Source organism: Camarhynchus parvulus, chromosome 2, assembly GCF_901933205.1.
Source record: "Camarhynchus parvulus chromosome 2, STF_HiC, whole genome shotgun sequence".
NCBI lineage: Eukaryota > Metazoa > Chordata > Aves > Passeriformes > Thraupidae > Camarhynchus > Camarhynchus parvulus.
The window spans coordinates 91,819,749-91,836,564 of NC_044572.1; the positions used below are offsets into that span (position 1 = coordinate 91,819,749).

The window sequence follows — 16,816 nt, forward strand, 5'->3', positions numbered from 1 at the left end:
TTTTAAAAGATTAAAAGTTTCTTTTTAAAGAGAATTTTAAAATATTAAAATAATAATCTTTTATTATTTTAACATCACCTGAAAGTTCCACACTAAAGAATATTACTGAAGAATATTATCAGATTGAAATTTAGAGGAGGTATGTAGACTAATAATTAAGAATTCAAACAAGCCTTTGAAAATAATAGGAGTGATTAAATAAAAGCCACTGCTAGTGATAATTTTCAAGCTGTAAGCCATTAATTTCCTTTTACCAGTCTCAGACAGTATCAAACAAATGTGAATGGTAACAAACAGGGTTTTCCATTTGCTTTATGATGTGCCAAAGCACCTCCAAAACATGATTCCTTTACACAGAGAAAGTGGTATTATCTAATAGTGGACATAGGGAACTACATTACAGCTACAGAAATTCCCTGTGCAGCCAGAGTTCAGTATTCTGCCTCCTATGGCCACATCTACTAAATTTTTCTGGAAAAGTAGCAAAAAAAGGTACAATGTGGACTGACTAATTTTTAATTGTTTCATCTTCCTGTTAAAAGGAAAGCAGAACAGAAACAGCTGGCTAAAAAAAGTAACACTTACCTAGTAAAGACTGGTGTAATAAATATTCTTTCTGGAAATAGGCTATAGAGCACATGAGAAGGAAAAATGGAATTTGAAAGGAAGTGCATGAATCATTACAATCAGGAAGTTAGTGATAACTCATCTGCAGTAGAGCAATTTCATCTGCATCCTAAAAATCTGCGGCTAAAATTTTGGTGTCAAACTGATTGGGCCATTCAGATGACAAAACATTCCTCATTCTATTCTATCTTCCCTTTTCTCCTAATAAAGCAAATCCATCTCACCTGCCCACATCAGCCACTTTTCTTTACCTTGATGTGACTGACCCTAACACACAGAGGCTCATAACCTCCTCTGGTGCCACCAGATACTTCCCTTCTTTGCTTTCCCACCTCTTCTGGAAGCTTCCTGCACCTCTTTTTCTTTCTTCTGTGCCCCAGCTTGCCCCATGTGACCTGCTGCTTGCATTGTGACCAGCCCTGGGTAGCCACAGGCACTCCTGTGGTGCCCCACAGGCTGCCCCAGGACAGTGGACCTGGCAAGGCCAGCGTTGGAAGTGGCAGTGTGGATTTCTGGGCTCAGCTGGGATTGTGCTGCTGCTGCTGCTGCTGCTGCTGCTGCCTGATGCCTCATCCAGCTTGGTCTTCACAGCCGTGTGCTGACAGCCTTCAATATTCCTCCAGGACCTTCCACCAGCCAACCATATATAGCTAAATCTGTAGAAATTCAGGATTAAACAGATGTCTTTTTGATAGAGCAAGGAGCCCCAGGAAGATCCCAGGTTACCTGTTGTCTTCCCAGAGGTCTGCCTGCACACAGCTAAATATTCCCTTCCATCTGGCAAGGGCACCCCCTAAGCAGGGCTCCCCAGGGCTGTGGAGCTGTGTGCCTGTTGTGAGGGCCCTGGTAGCATCATGGATTTCAGCCTGCACATTTCTGTTCCAGCTGCTGAGATGAAGTAGCAGCCAGCCAGCTGCTGCCTGTGCAGATCCCCAGCTGCTGGCAGGCAGGTTCAGACACATATGAGGAGGCCTGAGATGAACCTTCCCACATGTGCATGCTCTGATGGGTCCAGTTGATACAAATGCCTGTCATCATCAATGTTTTGAGTCACCGGTTCATTCCATCAGTTGGCATCTATCAGGAACAATTAGGTGTCCACGCAGACTGGGACAGACATTGGACCACATTGTTAATGCAGGCCCTGCCAGGGAGGTGTGGATGCATCACATCGTGCTTTTAAATACAACACTGAGCAGTTTCTCTACAAGTCAAACCATGCAGACAAAAAGTTTGTGAGCAATTCTGAATGTAACAAATCTGTTTTCCCCAGACACGCTTACAAGCAACACTAAGGCCCAACAGTTTTTATATGACTATAAAAACATCACACAGGAATTCCATCATGAGTAAACTGAAAAATTATGCACAAAGCTGTATCAGGCAACAATAAAACTGCTTATTTTAAAAAATGTAAAAGGGAAATGGGGAAAAAAAAAAGATGGTAGAATATTTGAGAATATTCCTCATCTTGCACTTATGCCAGGCTTTGCTTCTGGGCTCTGTATTGGTATTGCCATTTCACCTGTGAATTAAGCCATGTTGTGTAGCAGATCAAAAAAAAGTCAACTTGAACATAGTTGGAGATGTTAATTTTTCTTGCGAGACAATATACTGCTTTTTATTTTGACCATAATGCTCAGTTGCTGAAGAAAATGAAATAAACTGAGCTGGAAAGAGGAAGAGTGCAAAAGCAAGGCTATACCTCTTTTCTAAGCACTATGCTGTTATCAGACCGCCACATCCACAAAACTCTTACACAGAAAACAGCAGACTGTGATTGCAGAATAGTCATTCACTTCAACTTCTTCCTACACACTGCGAGATAAAAGTAGTGCATGATTAATCATCATCATAGAATTACAAACCTATGTAATGGTTTGTAATGGTTTGGGTTGGAAGGGACCTTAAAGATCACCTAGTTCCAATCCCCCTGTCACGGTGGGGGTTGGGACCAACAACAGTCTCAAGGGCTGGGTTCCAAGCAAATGTTTGGGGAACAAAATGTGTAAGTACTGTTGCCCAAAGGAGTGTAGCACAAGCATGGCCATTCTCTCAAGAGGCCCAGCTGAGATTCTCCAGGATCATCCCAATGTCTGAGAGTAACAGTACTCTGATCTCACCAGAGCAGGGCAGTGAAATGCCCACTTCGGACTTCGGATGTTCCTCAGCATGGCTCGATCTACAGGGGGTCTCACTTCACAAAAGAACCAGAGTAAACCTCTCAGCATGGTTGCTCTCAACTAGCTCAAAGCAGGAGCTTCCATAGGAAATCCCACTTCCCACCTGTCCAGGTGCTCAGAGTGCCTCCCCTCACCCTACCAGGGAGAAAAGGGGCTCCGCAAGAGGCAGCTCAGTCTCAGGATACAGAGGAGTCAAGGGAAAGAGGGGGTGAAGAAGGTACCCTGGACAGACTTGACACAAAGAAGGATTTAGGAGTACTGAAAAGAACGAGAGTTTCTGTCATTTCTTCAAAGTGTTCCTTCTCTCCTCTAAGGCTGCAGTGGGCTGAACAGTATTTGGAACATGCTTCATGGGCTTTCTACTTCAGCACAGTACCTCAGGTTGAGTTTAAACACCATTTTACCAGGACCACTGCTCTGTAGCTATGATAAGAAAAGGTAAATGACAGTCCAGGTGAGCACGAATACACAAAGGGGTCAGACAACCAGGCCAGTTGCTGGCCTCCAGTAGTGGTGTGTCCACACAAACACACTGAGCAATGCAGCACCTCTATTTTGCCTTCTTGTGCATTGCCCCACAATCTACTGCTTTTTATATCTGATCCACATAACCTTTGTTTTAGCAAAACCTCATCCTACTGATTGGAAGTAGCTCCTGCTTAACAGCCACAGATTTAGCTATTACATTAAAATATCCTTATACATGAACCACATTATGAGTCAGAAAGTAAATTTGAGCAGTTACTCATAAATGAGATCACACAACTCTGATATGTCCTGGAAACCATCAGTTTAAACATTCAGAATAAGACAAGGAAGCACATCTGATACAGAGAAATAAGTGGTGAAGAAACAAGATAAAGGCAGGTTGTGGTACTGTTTAAACCTCTGATTTGCTTCTGCATTAAATTACATGGGTAGTCCTAGCTTTCTGATCTCAAATAGGATACAGCATTAGTGGGAAAGGATCAGAGAAAAGCAGCAAAAACATGGAAGCTTCATACACAAAATAACAGGGCTTTAAGCAATCTGTTCTAGAGGAAAGTATCCCTGCCCATGGTGAGGGGTGGAACCAGATGATCTTTAAGGTCCCTTCAAATCCAGGCCATTCTGTGATTCTTCAGCCAACGGAAGAGATCATGGAAAAGGAAATAACAGAGATTACTACAAGAGGATGAGCAACACAGATGGCTCATAACTGTTGATTGTGTCCTCCAATAAAAGAATTAGAGTATATTAAAGGAAGCTTGTGGGAACAGGGTTCAAAAATATGAATGTGGGATGCAACAGAGAAGGTGCTTTGGCAAGGAGATCTTATTTTTGTGCACACTGCCTCTGGTCCTACCAGTGGGCACTGCTGCGAATTACTTGTCTTCCTCTCCTCCACTCCCTCCCTTGAGGTATTTATACAAACTAATGAGATCACCCCTGAGTCTTCTTCAGGATGAACCATCCCATCTCTCCCAGACGCTCCACATAGGAGATGTTCCAGTCCCTTAATTGTCTTTGTGGACCTGAACTGAACTTACTCCAGTTAGAAGATCTATGTCTACCCCTCCACCATCTCCTCTCCAGCAGCTTTCTAACCTGACATTTACATCAGGCTTTTCACAATCCCCACAATATCCATATTCAAGCACCATCACATCTGCATTCATCCCAGAGCTTTGGTTCAGTCTTTTTACCCCTGCAGAGTGGTGTTTGCCACCCTGGGGCTATGACTGAGCTACCAAGTACTTCAGCACAGTAGTTCAGGTTGATTTGTAGCTTAATGTTTCACTGAGTTTCATCTTGGCCTAAAACTGCATGGCAAGCAGCATGGAATGAACACCCAACAGCAGTTGCAGCAAGTCAGCTAAACTCCTGAGCAAGTCCTTGGCTGTATTCAGTTTCAAAAGAATCCATTTTACACCCAGAGGCAGCCCCATAGTGCAAACTAATGAGAGACAGAATGCTATTCAAGATGGACACTGGTATCTCCTATAACCCTGCTTTCACTGACCTCTTTGTTATTGATTCTGCGTCCTCAGAATTTCATCCAACTCACTTAGCAGAATCTTGACTTCATGATTCTTGATCATTACATGTACCTCACTGGTACATGTAATGAGTTTGCAATGGAACTGCTCATCTACCTTGTTAGCTAACAATATCCTACTTGATTTTCCTTAGGCAAGACTCCTCTGGCATTACTGCTTCATATTGTCCTTCAACTACAGAAACACAATTAAATTCAGGAGAAGCCACGGTAATAAATCCAGAAAGAAAATACAAATTTTGTTCAATTATATTGTTTAGTATTTTTCCTCCCAAATACTTTTTTTTTGCTTAATAATACACTGGATTTTAGATGCAACAAGCACACTTCCACAAAAGCTCCCAGCAACCTCTGACACCAAGAATAAGGGCACAGTGTATCACTAGCAGATGAACCATCACATTTTAGTTTATATATATATTGCTGGAAGCAGGCATTTGAGCAGGACACACAGACATCTCTGCAATGACAACAAGAAGGTTATTCCCAATACCTTATTTCTTTCCTGTTCTTCTTTCCCTCTTGTTTCCACACAAATTGCAAAGCCATCCCTGGAGACAAAAGGGCTAATCAAAGACACATGAAGGAAACAGATGTTAATTCCACAGCAGGCATCTCCCCAGCTGTACATGGGGACACACTGCCAGGGTAAGTGCTTTGCTTGCCTTCTCAGGGGGATGGCTGGGAGTAGAGGAGTGTCACCCGTCACCTTTGTGCCAAGACATCAGTGCTGGGGCTGGACTGTTTGGCTCAGCAGGACTGATTTTTAGCCAGAACAGTCCAATGACGTGGCTAGCTACCTGCAAGTCCTACTGCTTTCGAGAAAGAGGCAGTAACCAGAGGCAGTAACAGCAGCCTGGTCCAGACACACACACTAGAATTGATCCACAGTTCTAGTACAGGTATAGCCCCTCCCAAAAGTATGTACTTCAGAAAAGTGCACACTGGAGGGAGAAAAAAAGCTCCTAAATGTAAAAACATAACATCACATATATATGTCATGTCTGTTGTGGATCTCCATTCTTACCTTCCAGTTCAGGGATCTTGCCTTCGTCTGTGGATGCTGCTCACAGCTCTGTCACCACAATTTCACACCTTGGCACATGCCCTGGCTTCTCTCCTGGCTATGCTATTTTCTGCCTCTTCCATTCCTGCACAAGGCTCTTACCATTCATTTTTACCTTTTTAAAATTTTATTTTTATGAATCAATCAGAACCAGTTTTATTGTCAGTATGCAGTTCTCAGGTGCTTCTGTCATATCTAGTGCCAGCCCTCAGTTTTAATGTCCTAGGATTGTGGAAATTTCTCCTTTTGTTTTTTCTTAAAGGTTGCTTTGTTTGTAAAGAAACTCCTGACAGTGTCACCTGTAAGGAACAGATGGCAATTAATTTATTTTTAAATAATGTAGGCATTGAGCTATTCTCATGAAACCTACAGCTTCTGAAACAGTAGGAGATGAGAAATTGAATTGGATACTTATCCTTCTTTTCTCAGCGAGTGCACTTTTCTCGCATGAATTCTGTCCCTTTGTCTTTTCACGCTGAACCCTCTGATGGAATTCTTGCTAACATTCAGTTCATTTTCTTAGGTCTGTCAGCACATTCATATATCTGTATTTTCGACACACTTTTAAAATATACTATTTAAGATCCCATATAGATAGCACATTGGAATGATTATTGATGCAATTTTAATGTATTTGTATCACTTTAATAAGTCCACCAAAGAATGTACAGACAATATTAAAGCTGACAAAAATGAAATATCGTTTTGATCTTCCATGTGGATTTTAGACAGGATATTTTGGTTTCCCTACCATATCCTTTAGTCTGACATAATTCCAAAGGCATTATTTTAATTTTTCCTTTTCACAGTCTGTATCTATAGATGATTGCCTTCTGTCTCCCTGGCATTGCACTGTACTGCCCACGAGCAACAGCTTCTGTCCTCCTTTTTTCTATTTTTCTTGTCCTTATTAAGACATCATGCACCATTCCCATATCCTTTACAGTTTTTCAAAATCATTAAAAAATGACCAGCATTGAAAGAGTTTGTGAGTAGATAACATGAGGCAAGAAAGTCAAGAACACTCCTAAAATCTCTGACATCAGCTGGAGTCTGTACTACCATCTTTAGGTTGTACTACCACCCATCGGCTTGAAGTAGAATCAGCAAAAGCAGCTGAGTGGACAAAGCCTCTGCTCTGCTGCTGCAGCACAGCCTGCCACAGCAGCTCAGCTCCTACCGGGATGGGAATCCCAGCAGCTGGAAACTCCTCACCCCTGATGGATTTAGCTGCAGTGGCTAGAAAGATACCAACTCCTGTTATAGTGCTCTTTGACCACAGCTGTATCTGACAGGGATTTTGGCTTTTCAAGGATTTTCTTGGTAGCTGGTAGTAGACCAATTCCTTTTCTATGAAAAGTGAGGGAGTTTAAAAAAGTAATCACTTAAAAAAACATTCCCCTTTTTTTTTCTTTTTCTTTTTTGCTTTAAATGGGAGCATTATTTACCAATTCCAAATATAAAGTTCTTTTCACAGACAAAGGTGCAAGCTGTCTTCCTCTTCCTTCTCATTCTGCTTGGTCTTTCACTCAGGATCACTCTTTACAGCTTTACCTTGCTACTTAATTCTTAGTGTTGTAAGTAAAACTACTTAACCCTGAAGGTTATTGTCAGCAGAAGTAATGAAATGCCACAGGTTTTTATGTCAATGTAATCCAGTGCATCTTTTAAGTAATTTATCTTATTTGATCAGATAAATTATCAAACCTGTTTCTTTCCATTTCAGTCATCTGCATCCTTCTGTAATTTCTTTGGGCTTTACTGCAGTTGCAGCACTGCTTGATTGGAACAAAATCTGCTGGTCCAAAAATAATTAAATACAAATATAAATCTTTATGTGCTGACTTCAGGCATAGTTTATCATATGATTAAATATCTATGTAAGACAGATCATGCTTGGTTTTGTCCAGGAGCTATGAAAAGTGTAGGCCTCTAACATTCGGTCCAACCTGACTGTGATATAACCTCACTGTGAATACCTTGTGAATGCAGCTTCTGTGACATATTGACATACATTGTACAGCAAACAGATAATTTTTAAAAAGCTGCATTAGTTTCAACTAGCGTTAGGCTAATGCTAATTTTAACATGGGCCTAGAATGTACATAACTATAGGAATATAAAACTTTTTAGCATTACTTTTGCTAGGATTGCTTTAAAATGTTTGCTAAATGACAGAAAGAAAAGTAAGATGTGTATGTAGACTCCTTTGTTGATATTAAACATTAGCTCATTTCATGTGCCTGTTACTCAACCTTCAGCAGCACAGCAGAACCACATCTTGCTTTACACCAGTTCTACATGAAGAGCTCTCATGGTAAAAACAGGTGATGTAGCCCCATAGGTACTGGCTTGTATCTTGGAACTCAGGCAAGAGGATAAACATGGTGTAGGGAAAGATGCATGTAGAGCCTTCTGGGGCTGTGAATATTGCTATCAGTGGATTTTGAGATTCAGATTTTGTTTACAGCTAGCAAACCCAGTAAATATTGAACCTAATTCACAATACAGTTATTACTAGTTTTATACTAATACAAAGTAACAGCAGGCAGAATAAAGGAATATTCTGAGTATTTCTTTACTGACTGCGAACTTTGGATGTTTTTTATGCTATTCCTGCAAGGTGAGGCTGACCATGAATAAGGAGACAGCAAAGGTGCAAACAAACCAACAGCAGGGTGCATTTTGTCAGTATTATGAGAATGCCTTAATTTCATAACCATGAGCTCAATTTCGTAACAGATTAACTGTGACCTTGGTATTTTATACCATGTATTTTTAAAAGCCACAATTCATTTACTGTCTTTTACAGCATTTCCTTAACAAAGTTTCCATGTACTGTCCATTATTTTCAGTAATAAAAATATTTTGGAGAAGTTCCAACATAGAGCTATACTAGTTATAGGAACTGTCTGATTTTTGTTGGTGGCGTGCCTTGAAGATACAGCTCTTTTTTTCCATACAACAGTTCAACAAAAATGCCCACTGCAGGATATATGAATGTTCACTCTTATTAATATGAACAATATTGTGTGAAAAATATTCAGCTGCATAAACTTGCTTAAGTCTTTATTAATATTTCAAACATCATCTCTTTAAAAGAAACTGCATTTTGGCTCCACACAGCAGAGGACAAAGTTATTTGAGAAGGTGATTCATTTAATTAGAAAGTTGCTCTAAAGATTACTTTTTTTTTCATACCAGCGTTAGCATGTTTAAGAGTACTTGACTGCAGCCTTCTGTTCCTACACTAAGTGTGTAATTTTATTAGATCCCACTGAGGAGGGATAAACCTTCAAGCATTATTCATGCACACACTGAAAGGCACCACGCCTTTTAGAAATGCAACTGTTGCTCCAGTGGAACATCTGAATAATGAAATATTTATGAAAACAAGGAGGATGGGAGGGGAACCCTGCTTCAAAGTCATGTCTGTTTCTTTCTGCATGTTTATGTGATTATTTTCCTATGTTAAAATTCAGATAAGTTTTACATCAGAACTACTTTTAGAGCCTACTAACTCTGACTTGAAAATGCTTGTTTTAAAGTTTAATAAGTGTTGCTTCAGATACATTTAAGACTTTTAGAAGCCAATCCCTGCTGTCTTTGGAGACAGGATCTATTAATATATAATCTCTGCTTTGCAACTACATACGTTTTTGTGCGTGCAACATGGAATCTAGAGAAATATTGTTTCTCTAAAGTACTCCTCCCAGACTTGAATTTTGAGTATTCTAGTGAGTCACACTGGCAATAGAGCAGCAGAGATAAAACTTGTTCAGAGGAATACATCAATTTATGATTAACACCTGCTAGGTGGGTAAATACTGTCCAGTGAAATGCAAGACCACAACAGGGGTTAGCCAGCTATTAGTTTATTGATAATATAAATTGCAATCAGAATGGGAAGCCTCATTATCCACAGAGAGTTGTGAAGGAAAAGCAATCTGGTCAGGTACGTGATTGAGGTTCAGTCCAGGGCCAACCCTCCCCAACTTGGATACTTGTTCTTTTTGACAGCAGGTTTTAAACATCTATATCTCTCTCTATATATATAAATTTATTTCACGTCCACCTGGTTACACATCAAACAATACAATGATGCAATAATTAAAAGCTTGGGTCACTGGGACCTGAGGATCATCAGTGGGGTAGGATGTTTACTTTGTGAACTAGGACTACATCACATGGATTGAGCCATGTCCTTGATTCCTGGATGACCTTCCAAGTCCTGCCCCTGCAATAAGTACATCCCAATGTGGTGCATTTCTCTGTACAAACTGCAGGGACCAGCCTTAAAACCCTGGAATAGATGTGAAACCTAATGTATAGCTTTTCTTTCACCTCAATCAGCATATTATGAAAAAAGACAAAAAAACCCCTCCTTGTGATCTAGCTATTTACATTTACAGCAGCACAGATAATTACGTGTTAAAAAACTTATATACAATAGTATGTTTCCTATTATTTCCATATTAAAAAAATGTAATGCAAAAATATTCTTAAATTCCTTCCCTAAAATAATCTGAAAACTTACATGGTGTTTTAGGAAGGCTTTTGAAATAATGTGCACAAACAAAGATTACCTGAAAATATTGCCTGAAGGAAGACAATGAGAATCAGAATGGCAATATGCCATCAATAGTGCTTAGAAAATGCAGCTGTTCTGAGGTTGGCATTCCTTTTGTTCACTTGGCTCTCTCTATTCTGGCTGATTCATATCAATCCCAAAGCAAAAAATCATCAATGAGGTGCTTCATTAAGACATGGAAAATAGTCTTCTGTCTTGAAGAGGACTGGAGGTTCATAGAGGGTCTGCTGCTGTCGTGAGGAAGACGATTTCTGCAAATTAGAGAAATTTATTTTTTGCCTTTCTCATAAAGCATTTTAAAACAAAGCCTGCAGAGCTAAAATGCAAAACAAGAAAAGTTTTAAGGCATATCTACTTAGTTGAATGAATTCTTTATCATAGCTCAGATGAGTCCAGCATGTTCCTAAAATTAGTGAAGAAATCCAGCCTTTGACCTTTGCCACTCCAGCACCTAAACAGGACCCAGTCCTGGAACATGTACGATATGCCAGTACTGCAGAAGTCAAACTCCACCATCCAGCTGATGGGAGAGTCATTGTAACCTTCATCCTTTCCAAGCCATACACCTTTAACTTTTCTGCTCCAGCCTTCAAATTCTCCTCGGCCGCTTCTTTTGAGTCAACTCTGGGCCTGGGTTCTCATTTAGTTACTCAAAAAGTCTTCCTATGGAAACACACCTAGCAAATGATTCTTTCAAGAATACTGCTGCTGCTGCTGAGCTTCTTATTATGACACAGTGTTAAAAATAATCCGGGAGTGGACTGGAAAAGAGCTGTTACACTGTTTTTCAGGGAAGGTATACGTGTTTCTTTTACATATTAACTGTACAATGTTTTGCTGTATCCAATGGCTTATTGAAAGAGACAACATCAAGGACCACTAGTGACTACTGTGTCAGCCTTGCTGAGGGTACATAAAGCTGCAACACAATGCAGACACAGGGTACGTTTTCAATGCCTGGCATGAAATAGAATGCTTGAAATCAAGATTTCACTCATTTAAAGTTCTTTTCAACTAATAAAAAGATTTTGATGAACTGTTTCATAGAGCCCTGTCAATTTGGAATGAGGAACTTAGTCTTCACCAATAATGAAGTTAGAAGTACACCAAATATCATTGTTTGATAGCCTTGGAGTTTAGAATGGTCTTACAGCACCAAAATGAAGATATAAGTAACCATACCTACAAAACAAAGCAGAAATTTCTCAATATTCAGTTGAGCTGTATACCTGTACTCCATACGAAGTACATATTCTCCTGCTATACACAAAATTACTGATATATTATGTCTTTAACTTTACAATACCATTAATTTCTCTAAGTTTGTTTTGCCATTCAAGTTGCAATGAAATTTAAAAAATATAAACAAAGATCTGATCTATAAACAGTGTATATTATCAGTGTTCTCCATATCACAACTTTTGCCAAATGTAAAAGCAACCTTCAAAATCTAAGTCCTGATTTTTAAAATGCTTTCCTACCCTGTACTGTCCTATCACATAACAATCTGCAAGCATGGGAATCTAACGTCATAGGTTTTCTGTAACTCCTGACATGGATTTAAGAGGTGCTGTATTTGCTTCTGCGCAAAAAGGGAGTAATTTCAATCCAGCGAGGAAATTTATAGGCAGGCACAGTAGCCACAATTGCTTAAGCACACATTTAGGATCAGTTATTTTTGCAGCTCCTTAGCAGACATTTTTAACTTTTGAGGGCCTACATTTTTAGTGATATTAGAAACATTATACACTGCCTGGTATTCACAAGGGAAGAACTTTGGGCAAAATCTGAAAGGAAGATTATAAATACACATCTTGAGAAATAGAAAATGAAGCTTTGTGTAAATAGATACATTTAAAATGGAAGAGAATGAGGGCACCTGAGTAAATTAAAACTATCAGTAATATGTGAACTACAGCTACAGGGAAAATCATGACATCAGAATAACCTTCTTTTCCAAACATGTATTTTACCATTGATGCACTGAGCTAGTTAAATATCAGGCAAGCAGAGAAATCTCTATAGGCATCTTCATTCACATATGGTTGTGCTTACTAGTGGAAGTAGGTATTTTACTATGCAATACCCAGAAACACTTTGGAACAGTAACCTGCCTTTTAGTGAATCAAATAATGCCAGTAAGTTCTGAGTGTTATTTTACTGCTATCCATAATCAAGCTAAGAAACCACTGGAAATGCCAGGTTCACCCTCCTGACACTTTCAAAGATTTTCTACCTTTTAAATTGTGGAAAAATGGCTAATTTGACAAAGTGTTTCCATACAACACTAAAAAAGTACTTTCTTTGAACTAGTAAACTTTTCTAGTAAAAACTGTAATTCCTTGGTTAGTAACTGTTTATAGAAAAAAATGGAATATACTGTTGAATATTCTTCAAGGCAACTTGTGCAGGTTTTTTGTTTTGTAACTGGCCCATAAAGTGCAACTTTGTGTTGTTGATTTTAGTTTTTTTTTTAAAGAAATAAACTACAGAACTCCTAAACTTAAACACTAAGGAAAATGAAGAAATGAGATGAGAAACTAACTTACTTAAAGACAGCAGTAAACGGCAGTGAAGAACAAGTTCCTTGAATTGAGCCTTAACAAGACAACACACGTTCTTTTTATATGTATTTTTCTCTGCTGTCATATATGCTTGGAAGATGTAGGAACAAAAATACCTCGAAAAGCCACAACCTTCTTCCTCTCCTCCCCTTCTACAAAGCTATTTTTTTCATCATTCTTACCAGAACACAGAAAACTGAGTTAGTACAGGATGGATACATTAAAAGATAAAACAATCTGTGAGCTGACAAGATGCAAATGAGTAGAACTTACAAATGGTGTACTGCCAGGTGATGTCAAGAAGCATCAGGAATTCAGGTGATTTTTTTTTTAACCAAAAGATTATTTTAAACCCGAGGCACAGTGCCAGTTCAGTGTTAGGTAAGGCATCTCTGAAATTTACCAGAGAGAGTGCTTCAAGTCTTTTGTAAAGAATCAGTCCACAAGGAAAGATGGAGAAAACTGCATCTTAGAAAGCTTACCAAAGTGGTAACATGATTATCCAACTGTGTGGACCGAATATAAATATAACCTTTATTTTAAAAATACTGTGCAAATTAGCTTTAATTTTCTTTTTGGTAACATTTGTGCAGTGATGTTATCAATGCAGAAGGATCTTTTAGCAGTGTTGCCTGTACAGGCTCTTCCTACTTGCTTTGCATACCACCAGAGATCAGGGGTGCTTTAGTAGAAAGGCTTGTGCATTAGGTGCCTGTTTGTGTCCTTTACATTAATTTCTTTGTGTGCTCAGCCTTGTTTTGCAATGCTACACAAATCCTTGTAAGAAATTAAATTATTAAGTTTGGTTGCTTCCTTTTTTTTTTAAAGAAGCCTGAGAACTCTGTAAAAATCCTAATAAAGTATATTAAAAATGTACATATACATGTGCAACAAACTTATTATTATTTTAATCATATGGTCTAGTAAGCAGAGCAACTAAGCTGGTCACATGGCAGCAAAACTTTACTTACATTAAGGAAGGATGGCATGCTGATTGTGTGCAAGATTTTCTTGAAGGTGCTCGGAAAAGCTCCAAGGTCTGTTTCTGCCTTTGTGACCCGTTCTTCCAGTCCAGCTACACTATTCCCAATCATTTTCACAAAAGCCTGGTGTAAAAAAAAAAAAACAACAAAATAAATATGACACTTGCCCTAACAACATAAAACAGGATTACATATTGCAAAAGAGTGGTGAAAGATCCATTGCTTAAATGAGTCGTCAAAAACTTCATGCTCTATTTCCCTTCTGCCTACAAGTCCATTTTAATGCTAGAAATTACTTGAGATACTTAAAAGGCTGAAAACCAGGTTAAATCTAATAAAATAATCTTGTTTTTCCAATTTACCTTTCAAATAACTAATTTGGATTTTTCAGAATCTAGACTCTTATCTGCCTTTCTACTACCAAAAGAAAAACCAAGGATCTGAACCACAGTCTTGAAGCTTTACTAGAGATTGAGAGATCTCTCATTTTATTTGTTTCTCAAACTTTGAAAGCTAACACAAAAACTGCCTTGCTTCAAACAGTCAGCGAACAATTTGTTTTTTTTTAAATATGTTACAAAAAGATCTAAAACATGTCTGGAATTCCCACAGTTCCCAGAAATTCTTCATAAATGTAGTCTTCTTTATTAACCCTGAAGTACTGAACCCAGCATGGATATGGAGAGCACCTGAGCTCACTCCACATGCGTGCACATACACACACAAATATGCAGACATTGATCTTTCCCTCTGTTAGGAAACAAAATGCATCTAGAAGACAGCAAATACATACCTCTAGTTTGTCAATCTTCCTATATATCTGCCTCATTTCTGTGGCTTTTGTATAAATTTGAGGTATACTTTCATTGACAACTTGAGAGGAATCACTTCGAATCTAAAGACAATGCAAAGAAATAATACAAAAATCAATGAATGAAACAAAATGTTTAGTAGATTTTATTCTGGAAACTAGAACTGTGCTCCAATGAACAGCCTAAAATTTAGAGCTTAAAAATACTTAAAAATAAATAAATTAGTATAAAAACACTAGATTAAAATCAATACACTATAGCATTTTTGTATAGTTTCTAAGTAACATTGAAGAAAATGTATTTTGCAGAGACTAATATTTACCTTTATACTTTTATTAGAAGCAGGCTAATACAACCTCTTCTGAACTGAGATGGAACATTTTCTAAGACACACTAAAGAATTAAATGTATTAAGCTAAAATTTTGTCTTGAGTTTTACTATTTGTACTTTTCCTCAGGTTTGTTAAAAAAGTCAGGCCACGAAAATCTTAGCTTACTGGTATTACAAAAAAAACCCCAAGCCTACAATAGAGTTGTGCAGGAGAACCATATGTGATACACTGAAAAGACAGCCTGCCTACCAGGGCCAGCTTACAGGAACTTTCCATTCAGTTCCCCCAACTAACCCTATGAGAAAAGTGAAAACAAAGCTGCCTTTCTGAAAAGAGGGTCCCCTAAAGACAAATCTAGCTTTGGTGGTTTGGCAACTCGGATTAGATACTTTCATTATAAACCAAACAAAGGATGCCTCTATGTATTTTCAGGAATAAGCAGAATATCATACTGTTCTTTTAGACAAGAATATAAATATAACTACACAAATATGCAGTTAGAAAAAATTTCTTCACTGAAACGGTTGTCAAGCATTTAAGCAGGCTGCCCAGGGAAGTGGTGAAGGTATTTGAAAGATGTGGCACTTAGGGACATGGTTTAGGGGTGAATATGGCAGTGCTGGGTTAATGGTTGGATTTGATGATTTTAGAGGTCTTTTCCAAACTAAGTTCTATATGACTTTATGATTCTATAGCTATATGGACACATTTTGCTCTGACATGAAAGCTTGGTAGTTTTCATCCATGAGTTACCTGATTACCAAAATAAGTGATCTAATTATCAAACATGTTTTCATACTGGAGCATGCCTAGACTAAAGGCTTCTTTCTCTCTGTGTCTTACTTACAAACACCAATTAAACTGTTTAATCTGACTTTCCAAACACAACCACATGCAACGTATACGTACCATGTCCAGCATTCCCACGAATTCATCCACCCTGGTCAGTAAGTCTTCTAGACTCTTGTCTAAGCTTTCTATCTGCAAAACAGAGGTCACTTAAAGTGCTTGAAAACACACACACACACATACACACACACACTAACAAAACCCCGGCCAGTCTCACAAACAAGACCACATCGGTCAGACTACAGCCAGTCCCACAGGAATCCCATAGGCTTTTCCTTCTCTCGGCTTCGTTCAGCGCAAGGAGCGCGACCCCCGCTACGTCCTGTCCTGCACAGCCCCAGCCCAGGAGCGTGTCCAGCTCCAGAGGGCTGCGTTCCCATTGAGGGCAGCCCTTTCCTGAGCCCGGGAGCTGTGCCGGAGCCCCCGACCCGGCCCTCGCCCACCTGCTCGCTGAAGAGGCTGCGGTCGGCGAGCAGGTACGCGGAGTAGGCGGCGGCGGTGGCGCTGAGCGACGCCTCCGAGGCATCTTCGTCCTCCGCCTCCCCGAGGCCGGAGGCTCTGCTTTGGCTCTGGGACACGTTCCCGCTGTCCGCGCCGGGGCAGGCGTCCGGCAGCTCGGCTCCAGCCCGCTCACCAGCGCCGGCAACCGCCGCCATCCCACCTCCCGCTCCCACCGGGATGCTCCGCCCCTCACATGACCGGGCGGGCCGGCGCAGCCGCGCTCCCGGCAGGCGGGGCGGGAGCGGCCCGGCCCCCGAGCCCCGGCGCTGC

The 16,816-nt window shown here is 39.7% G+C and overlaps 1 protein-coding gene across 1 annotated transcript; it reads right to left on the reverse strand.

Moving 5' to 3' along the window:
* Positions 1-9,773: 9,773 nt before the first annotated feature.
* BLOC1S4 (biogenesis of lysosomal organelles complex 1 subunit 4) lies at positions 9,774-16,731 on the reverse strand. Its single transcript, XM_030971527.1, has 5 exons — positions 16,489-16,731; positions 16,106-16,177; positions 14,846-14,947; positions 14,041-14,175; positions 9,774-10,756 (listed from the first exon to the last, which is right to left on the reverse strand). The coding sequence occupies exons 1-5, from the start codon at positions 16,699-16,701 to the stop codon at positions 10,658-10,660; spliced, it is 621 nt and encodes a 206-aa protein (XP_030827387.1). The 5' UTR covers positions 16,702-16,731; the 3' UTR covers positions 9,774-10,657.
* Between the last annotated feature and the right edge of the window lie 85 nt (positions 16,732-16,816).

Excerpts from the sequence above, each read along its gene's own strand:
- BLOC1S4 (XM_030971527.1), bottom strand. The coding sequence starts at position 16,701 with ATGGCGGCGGTTGCCGGCGCTGGTGAGCGGGCTGGAGCCGAGCTGCCG. Across the intron at positions 14,176-14,845 it reads GGAAGATTGACAAACTAGAG|GCTTTTGTGAAAATGATTGG; the intron begins GTATGTATTTGC and ends TTTTTACACCAG. Across the intron at positions 10,757-14,040 it reads GCATGCCATCCTTCCTTAAT|AAATCGTCTTCCTCACGACA; the intron begins GTAAGTAAAGTT and ends TCTAATTTGCAG.